Source organism: Meles meles, chromosome 11, assembly GCF_922984935.1.
Source record: "Meles meles chromosome 11, mMelMel3.1 paternal haplotype, whole genome shotgun sequence".
In the NCBI taxonomy this organism is placed as follows: Eukaryota; Metazoa; Chordata; class Mammalia; order Carnivora; family Mustelidae; genus Meles; species Meles meles.
In genome coordinates, this window is record NC_060076.1 from 43,761,383 (window position 1) to 43,783,907 (window position 22,525).

General features: G+C 45.1%; 1 protein-coding gene across 1 annotated transcript in view; it reads left to right on the plus strand.

The window, feature by feature from the left end:
* The window catches only part of MOB3B (MOB kinase activator 3B), a 200,168-nt gene that overhangs the window by 146,442 nt on the left and 31,201 nt on the right, over window positions 1-22,525 (plus strand). Inside the window, exon 3 of the mRNA XM_046022892.1 lies at window positions 18,812-19,014. Coding sequence (XP_045878848.1) covers window positions 18,812-19,014 — 203 coding nt within the window. The remainder of the gene's footprint in view (window positions 1-18,811; window positions 19,015-22,525) is intronic.

A 22,525-nucleotide genomic window follows, 5' to 3' on the forward strand; every position in this document is an offset into this window, starting at 1 on the left:
CCACCCCTCGCAGTTCTCACATCCAGATGACCAGGCCTGTATCTCTAGCCATATATTTTCAGTACTTCTGCAGTTTGAAGACAGCTCCTGGGAGAATGATTTATTGTCTCATCCTGGGAGACTCATCTGTTCATGCCAGCGGCAGGTGTAATCTAAGTCCAAGCCTGTACTAGAGAATAGTCAGGGAACAAACATCTGCTTTGGATGTTCCAACCACCAAATCCCTTGGCTTCCTCCACCTCCGAAGCTTCCTTCCTGACCTCCTGACCACTAGTTATGGTATCTCTGATGGGTAATGGTACCAGCAAGTATTTATCAATCTCTACCCATTTTGCAAAATACCTTTCATTATTTTTTTCCATTTAATTCTCATAATAACCCAATGAGGTAGGTGTATGGTTAATATTATCCCCTTGTCCTGCATGGTGAAACTGAGCCTTCGAGGGGCTAATTCACTTACTTGCCCAAGATCATGTGGCAAGTCAGTGGCAGATAAGAAACTTGAACTCAAATCTATCTGACACCAGATACCGTGACTCTTTAGTAAGGTTTCCTGCTGGGGGTAAGCAGGCTGTATCCCTGGGCCAGGAATATGTACAAAGAATACTCTAGGCTAGTGGTCTTAAAACTTCAACATGGGTCATGATTATCTGGACCGCATCTTAAAATGCACTGATTGCTGGGCCCTAGTCCCCAGGAGTCAGATACGGTGCCTGTGGGTTAGGGTCTAGGAATTTGCATTTCTAATAAGATTTTTTGTTTGTTGGGGTTTGTTTTTTGTTTTGTTTTGGTTTGTTTTTGTTTTGTAGTAACATGCTCCCAGGTAATTCTAATGTGTAGCCAGGGTTGAGAGCTATGGCTATACTCAAAGGAAGACTATTAATTACAGTCTTCGGCTTGAGTTCTTCAGTCCTACATCAGGGTTTCTCCAGCTGAGGTGTTCACACTGTGGAGGAATTCACTGGTATGCCAGGGAATACCAATATTGCAGATAAATAGAGCCCATTTATTTTATTTCAAGATTTACGGAAAAGCTAATATTCTTTATAAAACAAGTGGATCTGCTCCAGAGTAAAGTGCAAAATGTGTGTGAACTATTCATATAAATTATGGGAGGGGCATCTGAGTGGCTCAGTTGGTTAAGTGTCTGCCTTCAGCTCAGGTTTTGGTCCTGGGGTCCTGGGATGGAGCCCCGCTTCTCCCTCTCCCTCTGCCGCTCCCCCTGCTTGTCCTCTTTCTCACTCTGTCTCTCTCAAATAAATGAATAAAATCTTTAAAATATATATATGTAAACTAAATATATATATGAACTGTGGGATTCAACCCATTCCTAAGAATCTAACCAGGGAAAATTGTCAGAGACTAATTGCTGAAGATACACTCAAAGCACGTTACCCAGACATTATTTTGTCCTCATAATTGTTGAATCTGTGGTAATTCATTGCTCAAAGAATGTTTAATATGTATTCATGATATAATGATATGTACTCATGATAATGTTAAGTATAAAAAGGATACAACGTATTATGTGATTTTAAAAAACAATATACTGTGCTCGCTTCAGCAGCACATATATAAAAAACAGTATACCATATGCATACATACATGCTTACACACATACACATAAATGTACATATACATATGCAAAGAAAAAAGGCCTGAAGGTAACACGCCAAAATATTATCAGTGGTTATTCTTTGGTGGGATTATGGGTGATAATGATATTTATACTTGACAGCATTTTCTAATTTTTAAACATTACTACTTTTATGATTAGACCAAAAGAATTTAGGCAGCAGTCTGCTTTTATAAATATACATTCCCAAATACCTGTCTGATAAATTAAACATAGGTTTATAAGTCAAAAGTTTTTTTTGCAAAACTAGAAATCATTTAAAATTGCTAATTACCATTCAAAGGGTACTAATGTTTCAGCCCACAAGAGTGAGAACTTCATCAGAACTTAGGAGAGGTCGTCCTGGGCAAGGGGACATGTGCCCTGCAAGGTGGCCCAGCTGGGACTCCTAGGATCCCCTCAAGGTGCATAGGGGCAGTATGGGGGTAGGACTTTGGTCCTCTCCAGTGAGTAGGCTGGCTGGCAGTGACATTGCCAAAAGCATCACCGTGGTTACAATATAGAATAGACCAAATGTGCCAAGAAGGGGGTTTAGCAATGTCTATGTATACCATGCAAATATGCAGGCAGTGGGAAAATCAAGTCTGTGTAATTTGAGGACCATCGATCGATTAATGTTAACAAAGAAAAGACAGGGAGGAAACTCCTGTGTTGTAAAACACCAAGCCCATTGCCTTCATTAACCCAGGAGTCTCTCTTTTGATGCTCTTGCTGGAGTTGCCTTCAGAAAACGAGCACATGGTGCCCTCTGCACATATGTGTCAAACGGAGTGCTAGAAAGAGGACAGTTCACTACAGAGAGGCTCGGCAAGAAGGAATCTGAAAATACTACATACTCAGGGACAGTACCACTAGGATAATGATTTCCAGTATAGCCAGTAGATGTTTTCTATGAAACCAGGCCTCCCCTGGCCATGCAAAACAAAACCACCTGCTTCCATGGCAGCTGGGACTGGTGGCCCAGGTTAGAGGAGCAGGTGGTAGGCCAGTGGGCAACATTCTGGAGTGGCCCCTTGGTGGAAAGAACCCCTTCTCCCGCAGGGCAGGAGGCCTATCCCAAGGAAAGGCACACAGCCACAAGTGCCTGCCATTTACTGCAGCCAAATTTGCAACCACATGCAATGTTTTCTTTAAAGAGTCCAGACTGGGACAATAAATAAATGAAATGAATGGGAATGCCCAGGTGAATACAGCATCTCCTAGTTACAGGACACAGACAGCTCTTAGCTTTGCCATGAGGGAATTTCAGTTCAGTTGTGCCAGGTCTTCTGAGTTTTTCCAAGAGAAACCAGAATTCTTGATCTTTGTATTATAGGTCCCAATTTCTAAATGTTGGCAGCATTTCAGAAATACTGTGTAGTCCAAAGAAAACAGGCCTGCTGGCTGGTGTTGGCCTGCAGCACCCGTGTCTTACCTCTGCTATAGACTCTCAACTCCTGAAGAGGCAATTGCTTGAGTCCCTTTGTCTTCTTACTGCTCTTCCCACCTGCCCCCACCAAATTCCAAAAGATAAATTTCCCGAACTCTCAGACTCTTCTCCTCAAAGTTGTGTTTTATTAAGGACCTTAAAGCTGGCTAATGGCCTCACAGCCATTTATTTCAATTGAGGATTTTAAAAACTATTAGGAGGCATTTTCTGGAAGATGAAGTTAATTTAAAAAATAATTTTAAGGGAACTGCCTTGGTTTTCGACGGGTAGAGAGTGTTTTATTTGAGAAACTTGTGTGCTTTGGAGTGGGATGGATCTGGGTGGAAATTTCAGTTCTACTACCTATCATTTACATCTCTTGCGCAAGTGACTCAACCTCTCTTAGCTTCCCATTTTCTTATCTGCAAAGTGGGGCAAACAACTCATGGGTTTGTCAGTTTGTTTTGAGTCATCAGTGATATTGACGTGTTAATACATGATGCCATTAGGTGCTCAGGGGATGTAAATTTCTCTTAGGAGCCAAAGTCATGGAAACTTCATTGCAAATATTATAAAATAGTCTCATAATGCCTTTACATTTTTAGTATTGGAATTTTGAAAATCCACTTCCTTCAGAAGTTCCATTGTAGTCAATAGAATTGCAGTTGACATGGGAGAAAAGGAGAAAATCGACAAGATGAGGGGATGGACCTCAGGGGTGTCTCCTGGGGGAGCTTCTAGTGTCAGTTCCCAAATGCACTTAGCTATAAGGTGACCTTAAGATTTATCAATCCAATTTCACTCTTGCTCATTGCTGAATCTCCAGTATTTTGCACATCCCCAAACAAATAAATGTTTGTTAGTTATGTAAATTGGTTAGTGAACAAATAAAGAGTGTATGTGGGAGTTTTATCTGGCAAGGAGAACTACTAACTGGACGACTCTGTTGAGACAATGCTGTGTATCAGAGATGCCTACTTCCCAGGCATGGGTCACGTACAGTCACATGGAACCTGCCCTCAGGAGAGCCTGTACTTGGTTTAACTCTCTGCCATCACCTTCTTGAAATTCTTTTTTTTTTTTTTTTTAAGATTTTATTTATTCATTTGACAGACAGAGATCACAGGTAGGCAGAGAGGCAGGCAGAGAGAGAGAGAGGAGGAAGCAGGCCCCCGGCCAAGCAGAGAGCCCGATGCAGGGCTCAATCCCAGGACCCTGGGATCACGACCTGAGGCTGAAGACAGAGGCTTTAACCCACTGAGCCACCCAGGCGCCCCACCTTCTTGAAATTCTTAATAATTTTTGAACAAGGGGCTCTGCAGATTATGTAGCCAGTTTTGATCAGAGTTTCATCAGTAAATATAGAAATGTCAGTACATGAACCAAAGGGTAAAAACTCATGGTTCCTGGGCCCAATCAAATATTTTGGCCCACAAAGTGGTATTTTTTATATAAATAAAATTTTTACTTAGTTTTAAGTAAGTTGCAAAGATAGTACAGAGAGTACCCATAAATGCCTCACACAGTTTCTCATGTTAATAACATCTTACATTACTTTTATATTTATATCTATAATATATGGGTCACAACTAAGGAAGTAACATCAGTACCAACCATCCCCTAAACTTCACACAGTGTTCAGATGTCTTGAGCCTTACCCTGATGGCCTTTTTTTGTTCCTGGATTCCATTCAGGACACCACATAACGTTTAACCATCATATCTCTTATGCTTCTCTGGGCTATGATGCTTTTTCAAACTGTTCTTGTTTTTGATGACTTTGACAGTTTTGAGCAGTATTTGTCCAGTATTTTGTAGACTATCTTTCAGTTTGGGTTTGCCTGGTGTTTTTCTCATGATTAGGCAAGGGTTCTGTATTCTTGAGAGGAAGACTGCAGAGGCCAAGTGACATTTTCATCACATATCAAAAATATACACCATGCCAATGACTTATCACTGCTGATGTTAACCTTGATCACCTAGCCAGTGTAGCGCTTGCCAGTTATCTCCATGAAGTTGTTCTCTCTACCTCCCTTTTCATTCTGTACTCACTCTTCGGAAGAATGTTACCTAGCATACCCTGCAGTGAACAGTGGGAAAGGGGGTTCTACCTCCTGCTAGGGGAGGTATCTACATAAATTATTTGGAGTTCCACTGCATGAGACATTTGTCTATTTTCCATTTATTTATTCAATCATTTATTTATATCAGTTTGAACTTATGAATATTTATTTTATACTTTGGGTTATAATCCAGTAGTCTTCCATTTATTTCGTTGCTCCTATTCCAGCTTTGGTGGTTCAGGAGCTCTTTAAGGTTGCCTCCGGTGTCCCATGGACACCCCTCCAAGGCTGTGATTTTATTGAAGACATCCTTTCTTTCTGGCACTACCAGGAATGCCAGGCCATCTTTTATAGACCTGTCCCACCTCTAGGATCAGCCATTTTTCCCAGGAGCCCCGATTCCTTTTACTACAGAATGGTGTTAGAAACTGGGGTCTGGTGTTGTGTGTACTGACTGGTTACCAGAGCCCTTTAAATTTTTTACTGTAAACTTTTAAAAATTAAGCTGTCATCTTATAGAAAGTCAACTTTTCCAAGCTGAGATAACTATGTGAAGATAAATTACACTAATAAATAAAATGTTGGGGGTGCCTGGGTGGCTCAGTGGGTTAAAGCCTCTGTCTTCAGCTCAAGTCATGATCCCAGAGTCCTGGGATCGAGCCCCACATCAGGCTCTCTGCTCAGTGGAGAGTCTGCTTCCCACCCCCCTCTCTGCCTGCCTCTCTGCCTACTTGTGATCTCTATCTGTCAAATAAATAAATAAAATCTTTAAAAATAAATAAAATGGTGAACATTTTTAATGTTTTTTAATTCACCGTTAACATTTAACTATGAATGGATTTCAAGTTGGAATCTTCTAGACTGCTAGAAGGTCTGGCAGTCCTGGGCCCATAGCCCTGCTCAACAGCAATCAGCCAGGCAGAGGGGCTCTTACCCTTCCCTGAAGAAAGCACTCTCCAGGTGTTGGGGTGTCGCTATACACACCGCTCCCTACTATATAACACCAAGCCCACGTTACTCTTTTATTTCTTTCTGAACCTTGAAGGCATTTGATTTTGTGGTTCCTGGTTCAGACTGTATTCAAGTAGGTGATTTATAGATTAACAGCTTAGTCTTTGAATTTAGTTGAAGTCTGATCCCAGAGATCAAATATTAGAGCTATGTTTCTGGTTTCATCCCCATCTCACTAGTTTACCCTCATTGGATCTTTTTTTAAAAGATTTTATTTATTCATTTATTTGTTTGTTTGTTTATCTGAGAGAAGAGAGGGAAAGCACTAGCTGGGGGAGAGGGAAATGGACAAGCAGAGTTCCTGCTGAGTGCGGAGCCCAGTGGGAGACTCCAAGATCATGACCTGAGCTGAAGTCAGACACTTAACCCACTGAGCCACCCAGGCACCTCTGCCCCCATTGGGTCTTACATGCAGATACATCGACTCACCACTTACTGCTCAGTCCCTGCCTCAACCCCTTCAGCTCAGGGGTAAAGAGTCATCTACATTCACCTGCCATTTTCCTCTCAGCTCCAGGCTCTATAGGTCTTTGCATGCAGGGTCCTTCTGAACTTCTTTGTCAAGTTGCCTTTTCTTACACTCTTTCTGTCAGAAGGAAGTTCACCCAACAGTTACAGCCCTGCCTCAGATTAATTTCCTCCTGACCACTGTTCCCTTTTGGCTCTGCAAAGCACCCCTCAAACTGGATCCCATTCATCCTTCTATCTGGATCTGCCAGCCTTTCCTAAAAGGATCCATTACTTTGCTGTCGTCTCCCTCCCTCCTGCCTGCCCCCATCATGTATCTCAGGAGTATCTGTGAACCAACCCTAACTTATTTCCATCTTTGCTAAGATTGGAAAACTAACTATCTGACACCTTACTATTTAGATGAAAGTTGACAGTTCGGTACAAATATACAGTAAATTTGAGGAGGTGCTTCTTTCTCACTGTGAGTGAAAACCTGATAAGGAAATTAATTTCTCTGTGCAATCTGCCAGGTAAGAAGAGATAAAAGTATCAACTTTTTTTTTTAAGATATTATTTATTTATTTGAGAGAGAGAGTGAGAGAGAGCGGACTAGCCAGGGAAGAGACAGAGGAAAGGGAGAAACAGACTCCCCACTGAGCAGGGAGCCTAAGGCATGGCTCCATCCCAGGACCTTGGAATCATGACCAGAGTCAAAGGCAGAGGCTTAGCTGACTGAGCCACACAGGTGCCCTGAAGTATCAACTTTCCCCACAGCCTTATAGCTTTGGACAAGACAAGGTTAAATTATTCAGTTTATATTATTATTGCCTGTAGCAATTCCCTGGGGAAACTTTCCACAGAGCAAGAGTTCTCAGGCTGTGACTTGGCCACTGCTTGGAGATGGGAAGCAAAGGCAGCCCGAGCAGGCAAAGTCTTCACCACCCCCACTTTATATGGTCATGTGTTCATGTTTTCACTTTACAGAGACTCACTGAGACCATGTTCTGGTATGCATTTGATGGCAGGGATGACTGTGAACAAGAAAGGTAAAAGGACATTGCCTGATACTACAAAATATTCATTCTAGTGGGAGACCAAAAAATGGACAGTTACAATACAGTGTAATAAGTATTCTCATGGGACAGGTATAGGGTATCTTGATGTGCCTGACCTGACCAGGGTGAGGTGGATGAGGAGGATATCCTAGAAGAAGTGGTAACATAGTTGAGCCTTGAATAACAAATGGAAGCTAGACTAAAAAGGGAAGCTGAGGAAGAGGGTTTCCAGCTGCCAACACTTAGTATGTGGCTTCTCCCAGAAGCGAGCCCAAGAGGGCTGGAGTATTCTATGTAAATTAGGGGGCTCCAGAGGTGATGATGGAGAGATACACAGGGTTGAAACCACAGTGAGTCTTGCCTGCTGTGTTAAATAGTTCTGATTTTTACCTTCAAGCGGTGGGAAGCTGCTTTAGAGTTTAATGCAGAACGATGGATGTGCTGGTTAGATTTCCATGTTAGGAAGGTCATTGGCATATTAGGAAGATCACCTGCCTGTCCGGGAGAGACTGGGAAAATCCAAGAGTGGAGCAGGGGAAGCTCCGACACCAGGCAGGAGGTGATGGTGGCCTGGGCTAGGAAGTAGCCGTGGGGATGGAGAGAAAATTACAGGCTAGAAACTATTCAGACAAGATTTGGTATTAATTGTCCTTCCCATAGTGGGAGAAAGTTTCTGCCGGTGACTAGCGAAAAGTTTTACTTGTGGAGTCACTCACAACATAACCATCCACGACAAGGAGGCTGAGTCAGTTGCAGACTCTGACTGGGGCTCTGGTCCAAGGGCAGGTACCTCTGTCTAAGTCTCCAGTGCTAATGAAGTTCATTAATTAACATCGTGTGCCCAGCTCACTCCCATCTCATTTGGCCCGTGTGCTTTTCATTAAACTCAGCACATCCGAACTAGCTACAGTTTGTTTTTTTTACCGTTCTTATTGCCAATCCAGAGTGAATGAGTATCTTTCTGGGGTTTTGCTGGGTCTTTGTCAGTCTCCTCCCTTCTCCGTGCCTTGCCTAAAGAGGGTGGGGGCAGACAGCCTGCCAGCGGAAGGGCGGACTGAGGGGCAGATGAGGAACGGTCTCCACAGCAGGGAGGCGACACTGGGAGAGAGGGAAGTGGGACAGGCAGGCACGTTGTATCTACAGCCGCTCCTCTGGGTGGCTGAAACAGCACTTCCTCTGCCCAGCAAATGGCATGTCTGAAAGAAATAACAATCTGTTTAGAACGGATAATCACACCCTCGTCCATCTTCCTTCAGTCCCACCACTGTGATTGTAGGTCAGAGGGCAACACGGGGGGCGCTGGCGACGGGCAGAGGGAGGGGGAGAACAGAGTAGTAGCCAGTTTATTTCTAACCATTTGCAGCTGTCAGCTTGTTTGGGGACTTTTTATTTTTTTTTTAGGCAGAGGAACAAAGTCTTGCTACAGGAGATTGTTTTCCTTGGCATGAGGAACAGACACTTTCTTGAGGAACACTCAGATAACACAAAACATCTGCTTAGAGCCGTCAGTCCTCCGCAGAGGACTTTTCAGCAGCGAAAGCATGAGGCTTCTTTAGATAAATGTATATATCTCTGCATTTCTCGGGGCGGGAGAATGTGGCTGGGATGGGCAGCCGAGGAAGCGAAGAGGAGGAGGATGCGTATTTTTTGAGAAACAGAGCTGTGTTACTCGTTTTTTTTTCACTGTTTGTTTTCCTCCTGATCCAACTGCATTTTGTTTTGCAAGTGTTTTGGAAATGGTATGTTCTCAGCCATGCTGCCAGAGGAGGTCTGTTTTCTTTCCCCACGTGTGTGGGATGTTGTTTTTATTCATGAACTATTGAGAATGAGTGAATTTGAGGACTTGTACGGCGAGTTTCATACGTGCTCTCCTCAGTTACTGGCCTCCAAAGACATAAAGGACAGCACAGACGCCTCCAGACAGGAGCGACTGTTTTAAGGAGAAATGTGGGCATTTCTGGTTGTTACCCATGTGCCGTCAGGCGGTCCCCAAAAGGACTGGGCACACCATGAGTTTTCATCTTGTCATGTGGAAGCTTTTCGGACAACTCTCAGATGTTCCCCACATCCACTTTTCAGGAGAGTCTGCCCTTTTGAAGAAAAGGTCACTTCCTCTTTCCTGTTTCCTTTGTCCTTCCCCGCACCCTTGGCTTTGACCAGAAAGAGCCCGAACTTCCTAACCACAGTAACATCGGCTGTTCCTTACCGAGTGCCTCTCAGGTGCCTGGGCTCTGTGCTTGTGTTGATCAAAGTCACCATCTCACAGAGGCCCTGGTATCATTATCCCCGTTTCTGGGATCAAGAAACAAGCCTCTTAGAAGTTAGCAAACTTCCTCAAGAACAAGCAGCATGGACGTTCCACGGCTAGAGGGTGAATCCGCGTAGGAGGACACCAGGGCCAGACGCCTAGCTGCTGTCCTTTACCCCGATGACACGTGTTTGGGGGAAGTGAGAGCCAAACCTCCCTTTTCCACCTTTGTCTTTTAACAAGTTTTGCTTCCGCAATTCTGCTAGTTGGATTGAAGATAGATGGAAGGAGCCATGAGAACAGCCCGTGAGTAATCTAGCAAGAGTGGAAAGAGCACAGGCTCTGGAATCAGAGACTGGAATGCAGGTCCCTTTTCATCATAAACTTACTGTAAATCCCAAGCCAGTCAGTCCCCTTGCCTTTCTTTCTTTCTTTCTTTCTTTCTTTTTTAAAGATTTTATTTGACAGAGATCACAAGTAGGCAGAGAGAGAGAGAGAAAGGAGGAAGTAGGCTCCCTGCTGAGCAGAGCGCTGGATGTGGGGCTTGATCCCAGGACCCTGGGATCATGACCTGAGTGAAGGCAGAGGCTTTAACCCACTGAGCCACCTAGGCACCCTCCCCTTGCCTTTCTGAGCTTTTTTTTTTTTAAGATTTTATTTATTTATTTGACAGAGATAACAAGTAGGCAGAGAGGCAGACAGAGAGGAGGAAGCAGCTCCCTGTTCAGCAGAGAGCCTGATGCGGGACTCAATCCCAGGACCCTGAGACCATGACTTGAGCCGAAGGCAGAGACCCAACCCACTGAACCACCCTGGCGCCCCCTCCCCCGCCTTTTTTTTTTTTAATTTTTTTTTAAGATTTTACCTTTCTGAGCTTTGATTTCAGGGTCAGCATGTGGCCTGAGAGGTCGGGCCTCCATCCAGCACATGGCAAGCATTGGTTACATGCCCAGCCTGCTCAAGGCTCCACGCTGGGCACTAAGGATCAGCCAGGAGGACCCTCAGGGAGGGTACAGTCTAGGAGAGGGGCTGGCCTTCAGTCAGGGATTCCCACCAAATAGTGTGGAATTACTCTCTGGGATCTGTGCTCAGGAAGTTTCAGGAGCAAATAGCAGATGTCAGATAACCTGAGGCTAGAAATGAGGGCAGCCTTTTGGGCTGAGCTCCTAAGAAAGTAGAGGCATTAACTAGGTCAATGACAGGCTGGAACATCTGCCAACTATTTGTGGGACCTGGGATGTTTGAGGACAGTTGTCGGAGTCACTGGAGACCATCTCTTAGCCCTTCCTCTCTACACCTCCGTGGTGCAGGTCCAACCCGGTGTGATCATGAACCAGGTCTCATCCCCAAGCATTGGGAGTTCTCTTCCAAAGAAAAGAGAGAAGATGATGAGAACACAAATGTACTTTAGCAAACACAGAAACTACCCCCAGCTCTTATTTGAGTTTGGGACCTTTGTCTCCAGCCTGTGGCCCCATCCTCCCAGTCATTTCTGCATTCTCTGAGGGACTCTTTCCCTTTGCAGCATCTGTGATAGGATAAAAAATGAAATGTAAGCTATTTAGACAGCTTACTTTCTTTCAGGTATGTCTGCAGAGGAAGGACTGAATGGGGCATCTGCTTAGTGCAAGGGAGGGAAGAGGAGGAAGGAGGAAGAAAGAAAACGGATTGAAGCTCAGAAATCACTGGAATTTTTTATTCAGTTTCGTTTTGGAGAAAGGAGATTTACTAAGTCAGAGATAAAAGGCAAATCCACATAGGGCCCCAGAGAAATTATTATATTCCATGCTAGATTTAGCTCTGGTACTTAATGTGGCTTGGAGATCAGAAAGTTGTGGTGAGGCACATGCATAAACTCTGCAGGGCTCTGTCAGATACTGGGTCCCTGCTGAGCACCCTGTCTTCCTGAACAGTGGAGGCAAAGCTGGGGACTGCCTGGCAGCCTTCAGGAGAGTCCAGGCCGGGCAGGCTCATCTCACCCTCTGCTTTCATCCCCGCTCTCGGGCTCAGCCTCCTCCTTGGCCTGATCGTTCTGCAAACTGCAGCCTTGCTTTAAGTCTAATTCCTGCCCCAACAGCACATGAGTGATGGGTTTGGGATTCTGACCTCTGCCCAGGCATTTTGCCTCAACTCACTCTGGCATCTGAGCTCAGCCTGGCCCTGTTTGGGGTTCACCAACGTCATTTCATTACTGAGCCATTTGCAGAGACCAAGCTCCATCACATGATCTGAGACCATCCAGATCCAGGGAGGGGTATGTGTACATTTGTGTGTGCGTGCGTGTGTGTGCGTGTGCATGCATGTGTCTGCCTGTCACCTCTTTGGAGAACACTCTTCTGAACACATCTCCTTTTGAAACAACTTCTTAAAGTCTAAAATTTTCCAGCTTGAATCTGAGAGTCCTGGAATGGGGCTGGGGGGGGGGGGGCGGGGGGGGGGGATAACCCAAGAGACTGGGTCGGTGACTGCAAATCACAAATCACTTTAAGACTCTCTGATCAAAGGTTGTTTTCTATATCAATCAGGACCTATCTGGGTCTGGGATTATAGTCACATGGAAAGTCTCCATCGTAGTAAGACTAGTCAAAGTTTAACTGCAAACACTTCAGAAGTGCACCCTACTTCAGTTAGGAATACTGGTTAATATTGTCTGCCATTAACTTTCTAATTGAGTAAAGTAACTGAAAATTAATGATCACCACCTGAAAAAATACATTGAAAGGCAAGGAAAGGAGGTTTTAATGATAAGAAGAGAGGAGTTTCAGGTTTGTTTTTTTTCTTCCCACCCCCTACGTAAGATCAAAATGTTCTTATCACAGAGCTCTCCTTCCTTTTCACCAAAAGCAGTGTGGAGCCTCCCTTGCCAGGAACGTATCAAGATCCTGGCAAAAGGCTATCATTTCTGCTGTAGGCTTTTTCCCTCCCCCAAAGAGGAGATGATAGACTCCCATCTTGACTAAATAAGATCACTGCTCTTTCAGGATTCAATTTTGATGGATGACTATTCCCCATCTAGCCCTGTGCCAGGTACTTTTAAAGGCAGACTCAAAATAAAAAACAGTCCTTTGTTCAGGGAACTTAACAATTACACAAGACGTACGTATGAGAAACTTGTAGAAAATAATGTAGGCAGAACATAGCCCCTCTGAGTTCTTTGTAAGTTCAGAATTGATGTGTTAATCCCCAAAGGGCCTTCCTGAGAAGTAAATATGCAGGAGGAATTTAATCCCAAAGTATTTTCCGAAGAACACTGGCTCTATGGGATACGAAAAGTAACGGTTCCTAAGAGAGTCCGCAAGGCATTTCTGTCTGCAAGGCATTAGGCAAAGCCTTTTATATGTGTATTTAATCCTCATAATCACCTCATGCACTACAGATGACATTAACCTCCTTTCTACATGGAGAAACTGAGGCTTAGAGGGACCAGTCATTTGCATATGACTGCATTGTGAGTAGAAGACATAGAATGAGAGGGAAACAAATTCCAGGCTTTTGTTATAGGCTCTGTGTTTTAAATTTTTTTTTTTTAATTTATTTATTTGACAGAGAGAGATCACAAGTAGACAGAGAGGCAGGCAGAGAGAGAGAGAGGGAAGCAGGCTCGCCTCCGAGCAGAGAGCCTGATGCGGGGCTCGATCCCAGGACCCTGAGATCATGACCCGAGCCGAAGGCAGCGGCCCAACCCACTGAGCCACCCAGGCGCCCCGGCTCTGTGTTTTAAACCAATAGATATTATGAGGGAAAAGAAGGGTTCAGAGTAAAAAAGGACTTTTTGCTGCAGGAGTTCTCAGGTCCTTTCCTATGCAGAGATACACTGTAAACCTCTATGAAAGCAGCATTTTTGCAAATACATTTGATCTCATGTCCTTCTCTTTTTTTAGCCAAGACTCTCCCATATTAGTTTTAAAACATGCCTTGGGAAATACTAAAGTGGAGGATCCATAATATCTCCCACACACAAGAGAAGCTGAGCGACAGGAGGTTGGATGTGGTCCTGAGCTGGTTCAGTGGGGCCATGTGTCCATGTAGACTGCCCTCTGCCCAGACCTGACCAGAGTACGGCTCCCTCAAGTGCAGGCCATCATTGTAACAAGCCCAGCATCCATTTGTGATGATTCATTAGCCTGTCATTCTTCCCGCTGCTGGACTGTAGCCATTTAAAGCAAGTGAACACACATTTTTCAAGCTCCTTCTATAAGCCAGCTCCTGGGCTAAGTGCAGGTCATGAAATGCTGCTCTGTTCCCTACCCTCATGGAGCCCATAGTGACAGGATGCAGAAGAGAAAAACCTGAGTTTTAGAGCTAAACCATTACCACCCTTTAGCTGTGGGGCCGGGAGCAAATACTTTGAGCTAAGCCTCGGGTACTTTAAAACAAACAAACAAACAAACAAAACCTGCCGGGCACCTGGGTGGCTTAGTTTACTAGTGTCTGACTCTTGAGTTCAGCTCAGGTAAGGATCTCAGGGTCCTAGAATGGAGCCCCTTGTCAGGCTCCACTCCCCAGCGGGGAGTCTGCTGGAGGGTTTCTCTCTCTCTCTGCCCCTCCCCCACAATCTCTCTCTAAATAAATAAATCTTAAAACAAAAAAATAAAACTGTGCCAATAATACCACTGCTCAGAGTGTTGTTGGGACACACTGCAAATCAGGCATCACCCAGGGCTCCCTTCCTTTGGCTATTTAATGAAGATTGGATATTTCTTAGCAGCATAACGGAGACAAAAACCCTCAGACTGATCTCATTTCCTGAGCTGGTCCCTCTGCGGCCTGTCAAGGAAGGGAGTGGATCAGCAGGATCAAGTCTTGCCTTATCTTGCTGCCATGGAGCGTGTTATGCAGGGTGAGAGTTCCAGAGTCCTCCAAAGGAGTGATGTCTTCCTCACCTTCTGAAGGTTTATTTAAAACACACACAGACATGCATGCCACACAGACTAGGCATACATGTCTGTACACACACATAAACACATTCACACACACACGTACACACATGCATACATATATATATGCACACACATATACATACATACGTACAAACACACATGCACACTTGTATACACATACATACATATGGACACACACACAAATCTGAACACCTGGAAGGCAGGAGAGAAGGGGAGAAAAGAACTAAAATACTCTACCAACTATAGAAATGGCCCCTGAACCATAGATAATAATTGGAAAAAATTTCCCAACTGCCATATAGCTTTCTTCTTATTTTTTTTTAAAGATTTTATTTATTTATTTATTTGAGAGAGAGAAAGAGCACAAGCAGGGGGAGCTGCAGGCAGGTGGGGGGGGGGGAGAAGCAGCCTCCCCACTGAGCAGGAAGCTGGACATAGGGCCCCATCCCAGGACCTGAGATCATGACCTGAGCCCAAGGCAGACACTCAACCGACTGAGCCGCCCAGGTGCACCAAGCATTCTTCTTCTTCACCCCATTCTCTGCGAACTGGGATTTTCTCTCTGGTTCAGCAGAGAGCCCTGGGGTTCCTGGGCTCCCTAGAGCTCCCAGCCCAGGACTTCTCAGCTTCCAGAGTTGGCCTGAGGTGACTGGTGCACGCTGAGTACATCCTGTCTTGAACTGTTTGCGATGTTCACTTTTGAAGAATGAATTACATGAAAGGGAATGGTGGAAGAGTCTGACCCAACCTTGTAGCTAGAGTCAGTCAAGAGATGCTACGCCTGGGGTTTTACCAACCAGGGGAGTTCAGGGGAGAAATGGCAAAAGTACAATTCAGTCTGACAGTTCCCACTAAGTACCTGTTAAAGTAAGATACTAGTTTAAGGACACTACAACACAAATGTTTTTCTCTATTTTACAATGCAGAAGAGTGATGAGGTAACCTCCCTGTGTGGCAGGTAAATTGTAGGACTAGGACTTTAATCTTCCAGAATCTCAAAGCAACTCCTCTCTGCTACTCTAATGGCCATTTCTAGCCATAGCCCAAAAGGGAGACCCAAGAGGCAAACCAAGTTGGAGGACAAAGGCACAGCCAGAGACTAGGTATGGGATGGAAGGCAGAGCCAAGAGTTCAGAGCTGAGCAGAACAGGGATGGGGGAAAGATGCAAACTGGGGACCATCTAGAGGGACCTAGCAGTTGTCATGAACATGCTCAGTGTACCCGAGACCGCCTTACCTGCGGTCAGTGTGTGGGTATGGGGCTAATCGAGCAGGTGAAGTGGCACAGCTGAGACTCCCCTTGTTCCCTGGCAGCTGGTGAGCCTCTGCTGGACTGTGGCAGGGGGAGTGAAAGGTAAACCTGCCACAGGGGGTTCAGGCCATCCAGAGAGGAAGGGCCACAGAGCTGGAGGTGTGTGCCAAGCCCCAGGGCAACATCTCAGGTTTTCAAGGTGGTTCTGGGCTTTGGAGTTGGACAGACCTCACTCCAGACCCCTCCTCTACTACTTGCCAGCTGGGTGACCTTGGGCAGCTACTTAATTTTCCCAAGTCTGTTTTCCTGTCTTTGAGATGGAAACAATCATAGTACCTGTCTTCAAGCCTTGTTCTCAGTTCAGTCAGCTAATCCACATAAAGCTTTTGGCTCACACAGTAAGTGCTCAGTAAATGTTGGCTTTTTCTATTAGTCCCAGCTCCTAAGGCATGACAGAGGAAACATATTTCTCCTTGAAGGCAGCAGAGTGTATTAGCTGATCTCGTATTACCTTGAATCTGTGACTGTTGCAGATATAGGCTTTTTCAAACTTCGCTCACTTCCCACCACTTCTTGTGTTTTAAATCATATTTCTGTACCACCAAGAGTAACTTTTGGATGCCTCATTACACTTAGCCATCGAGCTATGCCTCTGTCCTTGGCAGAGAAAGAGTGACATACTCCAAACATAACCAGATCTTATGGTGTTTAGAACCAGGCTGACTTGGTCCAATTCCCAGCCCTGCCACTTTTTAGCTAAATAGCCTGAGGCAAGTTAATCTGTGCTTTAGAGTTTCAGTGTTAGTCACCTGTGACATAGGAGTAGTAAAGCCTCCTTTGCAGATAGGTTGTAAAGGAATGAAATGTCAACCCTTGGTGTTGTCACTGTGTGGGTTACGGGGCTTCCCTTCTGGTGGGAACACGTGGGAGACTCCTTCACCTCTGGGACTTGAGCTGCTCTGAAGACTCCAGACCCTTCCCCAGCCTGGCAGCTTTTTGCTGGCTCCTCCTCAGCATAGAAAACCACCCATAATCTCTGTGAGGGGCTGCCCGCCCACTCCCCACTTTACCTCACCTCCATCCCTAAGTCGCAGCATCTGTTGCTCAGACAGCTGCCAAGCTGTGCCCAAGGCTCTCCCTGGGTTTCATTTGATAGGTCCCACTTTGTATTTGAAGAAAAGCGGGTATTGGTGCCGAGCCCCAGGGAGGCAGACCTTGCCTCTGCCAGCTGCCAGTCATGTCCTGTCTCTCTCATCGTGCCCTGGGGTCCCAGGTGATCCCATTACAGAGTATCTCACCAGACAGCTGCCACTGGGACCCTGTGGAGGGATGGACAGTGACCAGGAGCCTACCCTGAGCACACTCTGCAGTTCTGTTGAAAGGCTGGTCGCCATGTCTACCTTTTCTTGGTAACGGTGATATATTCCTTATAACAACAGCTGAATGCTCCAGACCTTACGGTGGGGAGAGAAGGGGCGTCCTTTCCATTTAGTGAGTTCTTCCTCCTCTCCAGGCACCGTCGAGGGATTTTACTCACGTGAACACTCATGCAAAGAAGGCCTTATTATGACCCTTCTTTTATGGATGAGAAACCAGAACTGCACGGGCACCACGTCTAATCCTCACAACCACTGTATCTAATCCTCACAACTGTTGGAATTTCTATTTACATGTGGAAGAACTGAAGCTCCGAGAGGTTGACTCTCTGGCCCGTGGTCATACAGCTGGAAAAATTGCAGAGCAGGAATTCAAAGTCTGTTTAACTTAGAACATGTCACCACTTAAGGACAGTGTAAATAACAAGAGCTTCAACAGTGTTTGAGAGGGAGAAAGGAAGTGGGCTTGTGCATTCTGCTGTGTCGCTCTGACCAGCCCGCAGTGGTGGTCACCAGAGTGCCTCCTCCTGCCCCATAACCCACTCTGACCTTCCTCAAGGAGATGAAATGGTGACAAGTGCAGTGTCCGCTATCTAGGGAGGTTGTTGCATTTGCCCACCTCAGAAACAGTGCATCTCAGGAAAAATTTGGATCAGAATTTGCACGTGGGTAGCCCGGAGGCCACATTAAGCCAGAAAGATGTCTTGTTTTGACCACTGGTATTTTTTAAAAAAGTTTAGATGTATTGTTCACGTTTTTTAAAATGTAGCAAGTTCACATAGAGCTCCAAATTCCTGAATTATCTTGGAAAATCAGAAGTTCTAAGAGCCCTGGGCCTCTGTCCCGGTTAGGCCACCCTTGGCTGGTTTTGCCACAGCTGCTCCCTTTGAGAGGAAGGTGATTCCCAATTTACTGTAGTCCCCGTGGCCCCCTATTACTCTGTGTCAGAGAGCACCCCCCTCCCTCTAGCATTGCTCCCCTCCTACCTGTTCTCTTATATTAGATGTAAGAGGAAAATGAAACTTCTTGTGCTCTATAAAGTTAGGGGGGGCAATCAGGGAGAATATACATTTCTATGTAAAAATAAATATTTAATATTTACATATAAATAAAAGCCAATATTCATATGTAAATAAAAGCATAGATATAGATATGGATTATCCCAAAGAAACAAACCAGGCCCTCTTCCTTCATTGATTTGGTCTCTTCCGGGTCACTGCTGGTATTTAAAGTAACGGGGTCATTAGCCACTGCTTAGGCAGCGTTGGTTGCCGCTGCCCACGTGGAGCCCAGCATCTGTGAGCTGGCCGGGAGGCTCCCATGCAGGACGGTTCTTCAGCCTCCTGCCTGCGCTCTGGGGCTTCCGGAGCTTTCCCGTCACGGCTTTGTTCTCTCTCTTTTTACTTCTTTAGGTGTTCCCTTCCCCAAGAACTTCCTTCAGATCTGCAAGAAGATCCTGTGCCGCCTTTTCCGTGTCTTCGTCCATGTCTACATCCACCACTTTGACCGTGTCATTGTGATGGGTGCAGAGGCCCACGTCAACACCTGCTACAAACACTTCTACTACTTTGTCACGGAGATGAACCTCATCGACCGCAAGGAGCTGGAGCCTTTGGTGAGTGTCCCCGTGCAGGGCTGAGCCGTGGGTCACAGCGCACTGCCACGGCCACGCGAAGGGCTGGGCCATTAGCCAGCAGGTGGAGTTCCGTGTAAGGGTCAGAAGATGCCAGGATGTCCCCTGCCCTCACCACGTAAGGGTCTTACGTTTCTCTCTGAGTGGGGCCAGAAGGTAGTGGATCCTGAAGGTTTGGGCCAGAGGGAGTGGCTTTAATTCTCAAAACCAGCCACTGATTTACATAATCCCTTAAGTGAGCATCTTTGATGTCTTACCTCAACTGTTTAAAGATAATGAGGGGGCACCTGGCGTCTCAGTCTTTAAGCAGCTGCCTTCTGCTCAGGTCCTGATCCCAGAATCCTAGGATCAGCATCAGGCTGCCTGCTCACCGGGAGGCCTGCTTCCCTCTCTCTCCCACTCCCCCTGCTTTGTGTTCCCTTTCTCACTGTGTCTCTCCGTGTCAAATAAATGAAATCTTAAAAAAAAAAAAAAAAAGATAAAGATAATGAGAAACATTCTTTGGATCAGTAAATGTATGTTTAGCACCTGTTGTGTGTCCCCTGCTAGGCATGCCAAATCCAGACGAACTGTAGCTTTGACTCCAGAGGTGGAGACAGAAGGAAGCCCCAGATAAGAGCACAGTGCCTCAGGATTTTGCTTTTCATACTGAATCTCTCCAGATGCAGTTTTCATGGTATATATTAAAATCCAGAACATTTAAGAAAACTTTACCATGATTGTTTAGGTGAATGGGGTTCCTTGTATTTGCTTCATAAGATATGTTTACAGTTGGACCCAGTCTGTGCTCTAGAAGCCCAGAAACCTTAAAAATCCCAGCACCTTTTAACACTTAATGTGGATGCCATCATCACAGCTGTTTCTCCCCGGCTCTACTGAAACTTTCTTAGCCAGTACAATACAGGGCTTTATACTAAAATCATGCTTTTTCCTGGGAACATTAAAAGTGACAGTTTTGCTAAATGGAACTGACAGGGCAACTAACTTTCATGCAAGTCCATTTGAATAATGAGCAAAGCAGAGGCCAGGCTCTGGACTTTTCGCTAGTCTGTCTGCCTTTTCTCTCTCTGTACGTGTTTATTAAATCTAGGTTTTATTGTTATTTATTGTATGGTGAGGACCACAGATCAGGGAAACAATTGCCATTGAAAAGATAGATTATTACACTCATAGATCTGAAGAGAAGGGGGCACGACATGTCATGGGGAGCGTGGCATGGGGCATGCGGGGAGCCACCAGGGCTGGGTCAGAGGCAGAGGGAGCACAGAACATGTGGGCAAAAGCCTTTATTGTGGTTTCTCTGGGAAGGAACAGGTGAGTCAAACTAAGCGGGATTGGAATTGAATTGACTGATTTGAATCATTTCAGGAGGCGCTGGGGAATCGGGGCTGTCTTAATGTGTGGTACCTGGACCTAGGGTGATTAGGGGAGGGCAGCAGCAGCCCTAAGGGTGAGATGCCTAAAGGAGGTGGTTGGGGCTGTGGGTCCCAGATTGATTAGTTTGTATTGACTGGAGAGTAAATAGCTGGAGGGTGAGTTGTTTACTGTAGGTAGGAATTGGCGAGCCCTGGGAGGGGCAGTCCCTCCGGGGCAAAGTCACAATGTTGATGTTAAAGAATCAAAATAGAGGGACACCTGGGTGGCTCCGCCTCTAGCTCAGTTCATGATCCCAATAGAGCCCCACATTGGGCTCCTGCTCAGTAGAGACCCTGCTCTCTCTGCCTGTTGCTTTCCCTGCTTGTGCTCTCTCTCTCTGTCTCTCTCTTTCTCTCTGTCTCTCTGACAGATAAATAAATAAAATCTTTTTTTAAAAAAAAAGATGGAAATTCTGTTAAAAGATCTAAGTGCTTGACTCCAGATGCTTAAAAAAATTACAGACAAGGAAAAAGACATGTTTATTATGATACAGTACCTATATCTGGCAAAGAAATTTATATATCACCTTTAGAGTTTCTCAACTTGAAATCTATTATTGTGCTGTGAAAGTACATGGCAAAAAATATTTTTGTTTGCATCATTAGGAGTTCCAGAACAGAGCAAGACTTTCTGGGCCCAAATAAGATATATCACTGGTGAAGGAAGAGCTCATTTTCTCCATTTTCTTTCACAACAGCTATTCTAGAAAGTTACTGGGGGCAGGAGCCAGGTTGTCTCTGAATTTAGTAGGACAAACAGTGTGGATAGAAGCTGAAATGCTTCCGGGTTGAATTCTGCTACTTTGTCCTGTTTAAAGGCTGGGCCTGGGTAAACAGTCACTACAAGGCGAAAAGGTTGTGCAAACAACTCAAGGGAGTTAAAATACTGGAAAGAGTTGATAAAGCTAATTTTAGAAAATGTCAAGGACAAAGGAAAGAGTGACTAGGGGCCATGGAAATGAAGAGGGTGGAGAAACCACAAGGGAATTACGGTCCACGGGAAGGAGGCTCTCCCTTTCGGTTTCACAGAGCGAAAGGAGCAGAAACATCAGATGGATAGAACCAAAAGTCAATTTCTTCTCTACATCCAGAATCATAAAGGCTATTGTAAGACAAAGCTGAGCACGAGCCAGTAGAGAAGGCCTTTCTTTGCCATCAAAAAACTCTCAGTTATCTTCTATAACTGGCAGTGCCAGGAGCTGGCTGGAAGTCTAGAGTCCCAGAAAGGTCCCGAACAGCCCGCTGTTCCAGATGAAAGCCTCTTTGGGGGCATGGGGTAAAACTGACTGGATTAACCAAGAATTATTAACCGTGAAAGTGAGCAGAAAGGGTATCGGTAGCTAACACCTTTTATTTCTTTCAGTCTGGCTTGAAACAGTATCCTTCCTGCCTTTCTGTTTTCCTAATTGTAATTGCAGGGTGATTAATTTTAATGTTTTTACATATTAACTAGTGTTTTCCATGCTGAATTGCCTGAAATTCTGTGTTCATTTTACACAAACTATGAAGTAACAAGAAGAGATTGAAGATGTTTCTGAGGACAATAATTATATAATGTCAGGCTCTGGATACGTAGCATAGTCCAATGTCCACTAAGAATACTGGATTTGTGGATTGTTCTTACTGAAAAGAACACTTTCAGTCGTTGATAATGCTAGAATACCTAACTTTTTAAAAAAAATTAATTTATTTTAGAGAACTAGAGCACAAATGTAGGGGGGAGGAGCAGAGGGAGAGGGAGAAAGAAACTCAGGCAGACTCCACGCTGAGCACAGAGCCCAACATGGGGCTCCATGCCGCGACCCTGAGATCATGACCTGAGCTGAAACCAAGTGTCAGGACTTAACTGACTGAACCACCCAGGCCCCCAGGATACCTAACTTCTAAGTGGACTGTAGCAATGAACATATTAAAGTCAGCCCTTGTATGTCAAATCAACATATTTTTATTTGATATGCATATATCAAGTACCCTATGTATTCAACACAAGTTGTTCAGATGTTTCAAGGCATAAGAAAGATGCTTTCAAGAATTTACAGATGCAGGGTGCCTGGGTGGCTCAGTCGGGTAAGCGTGTG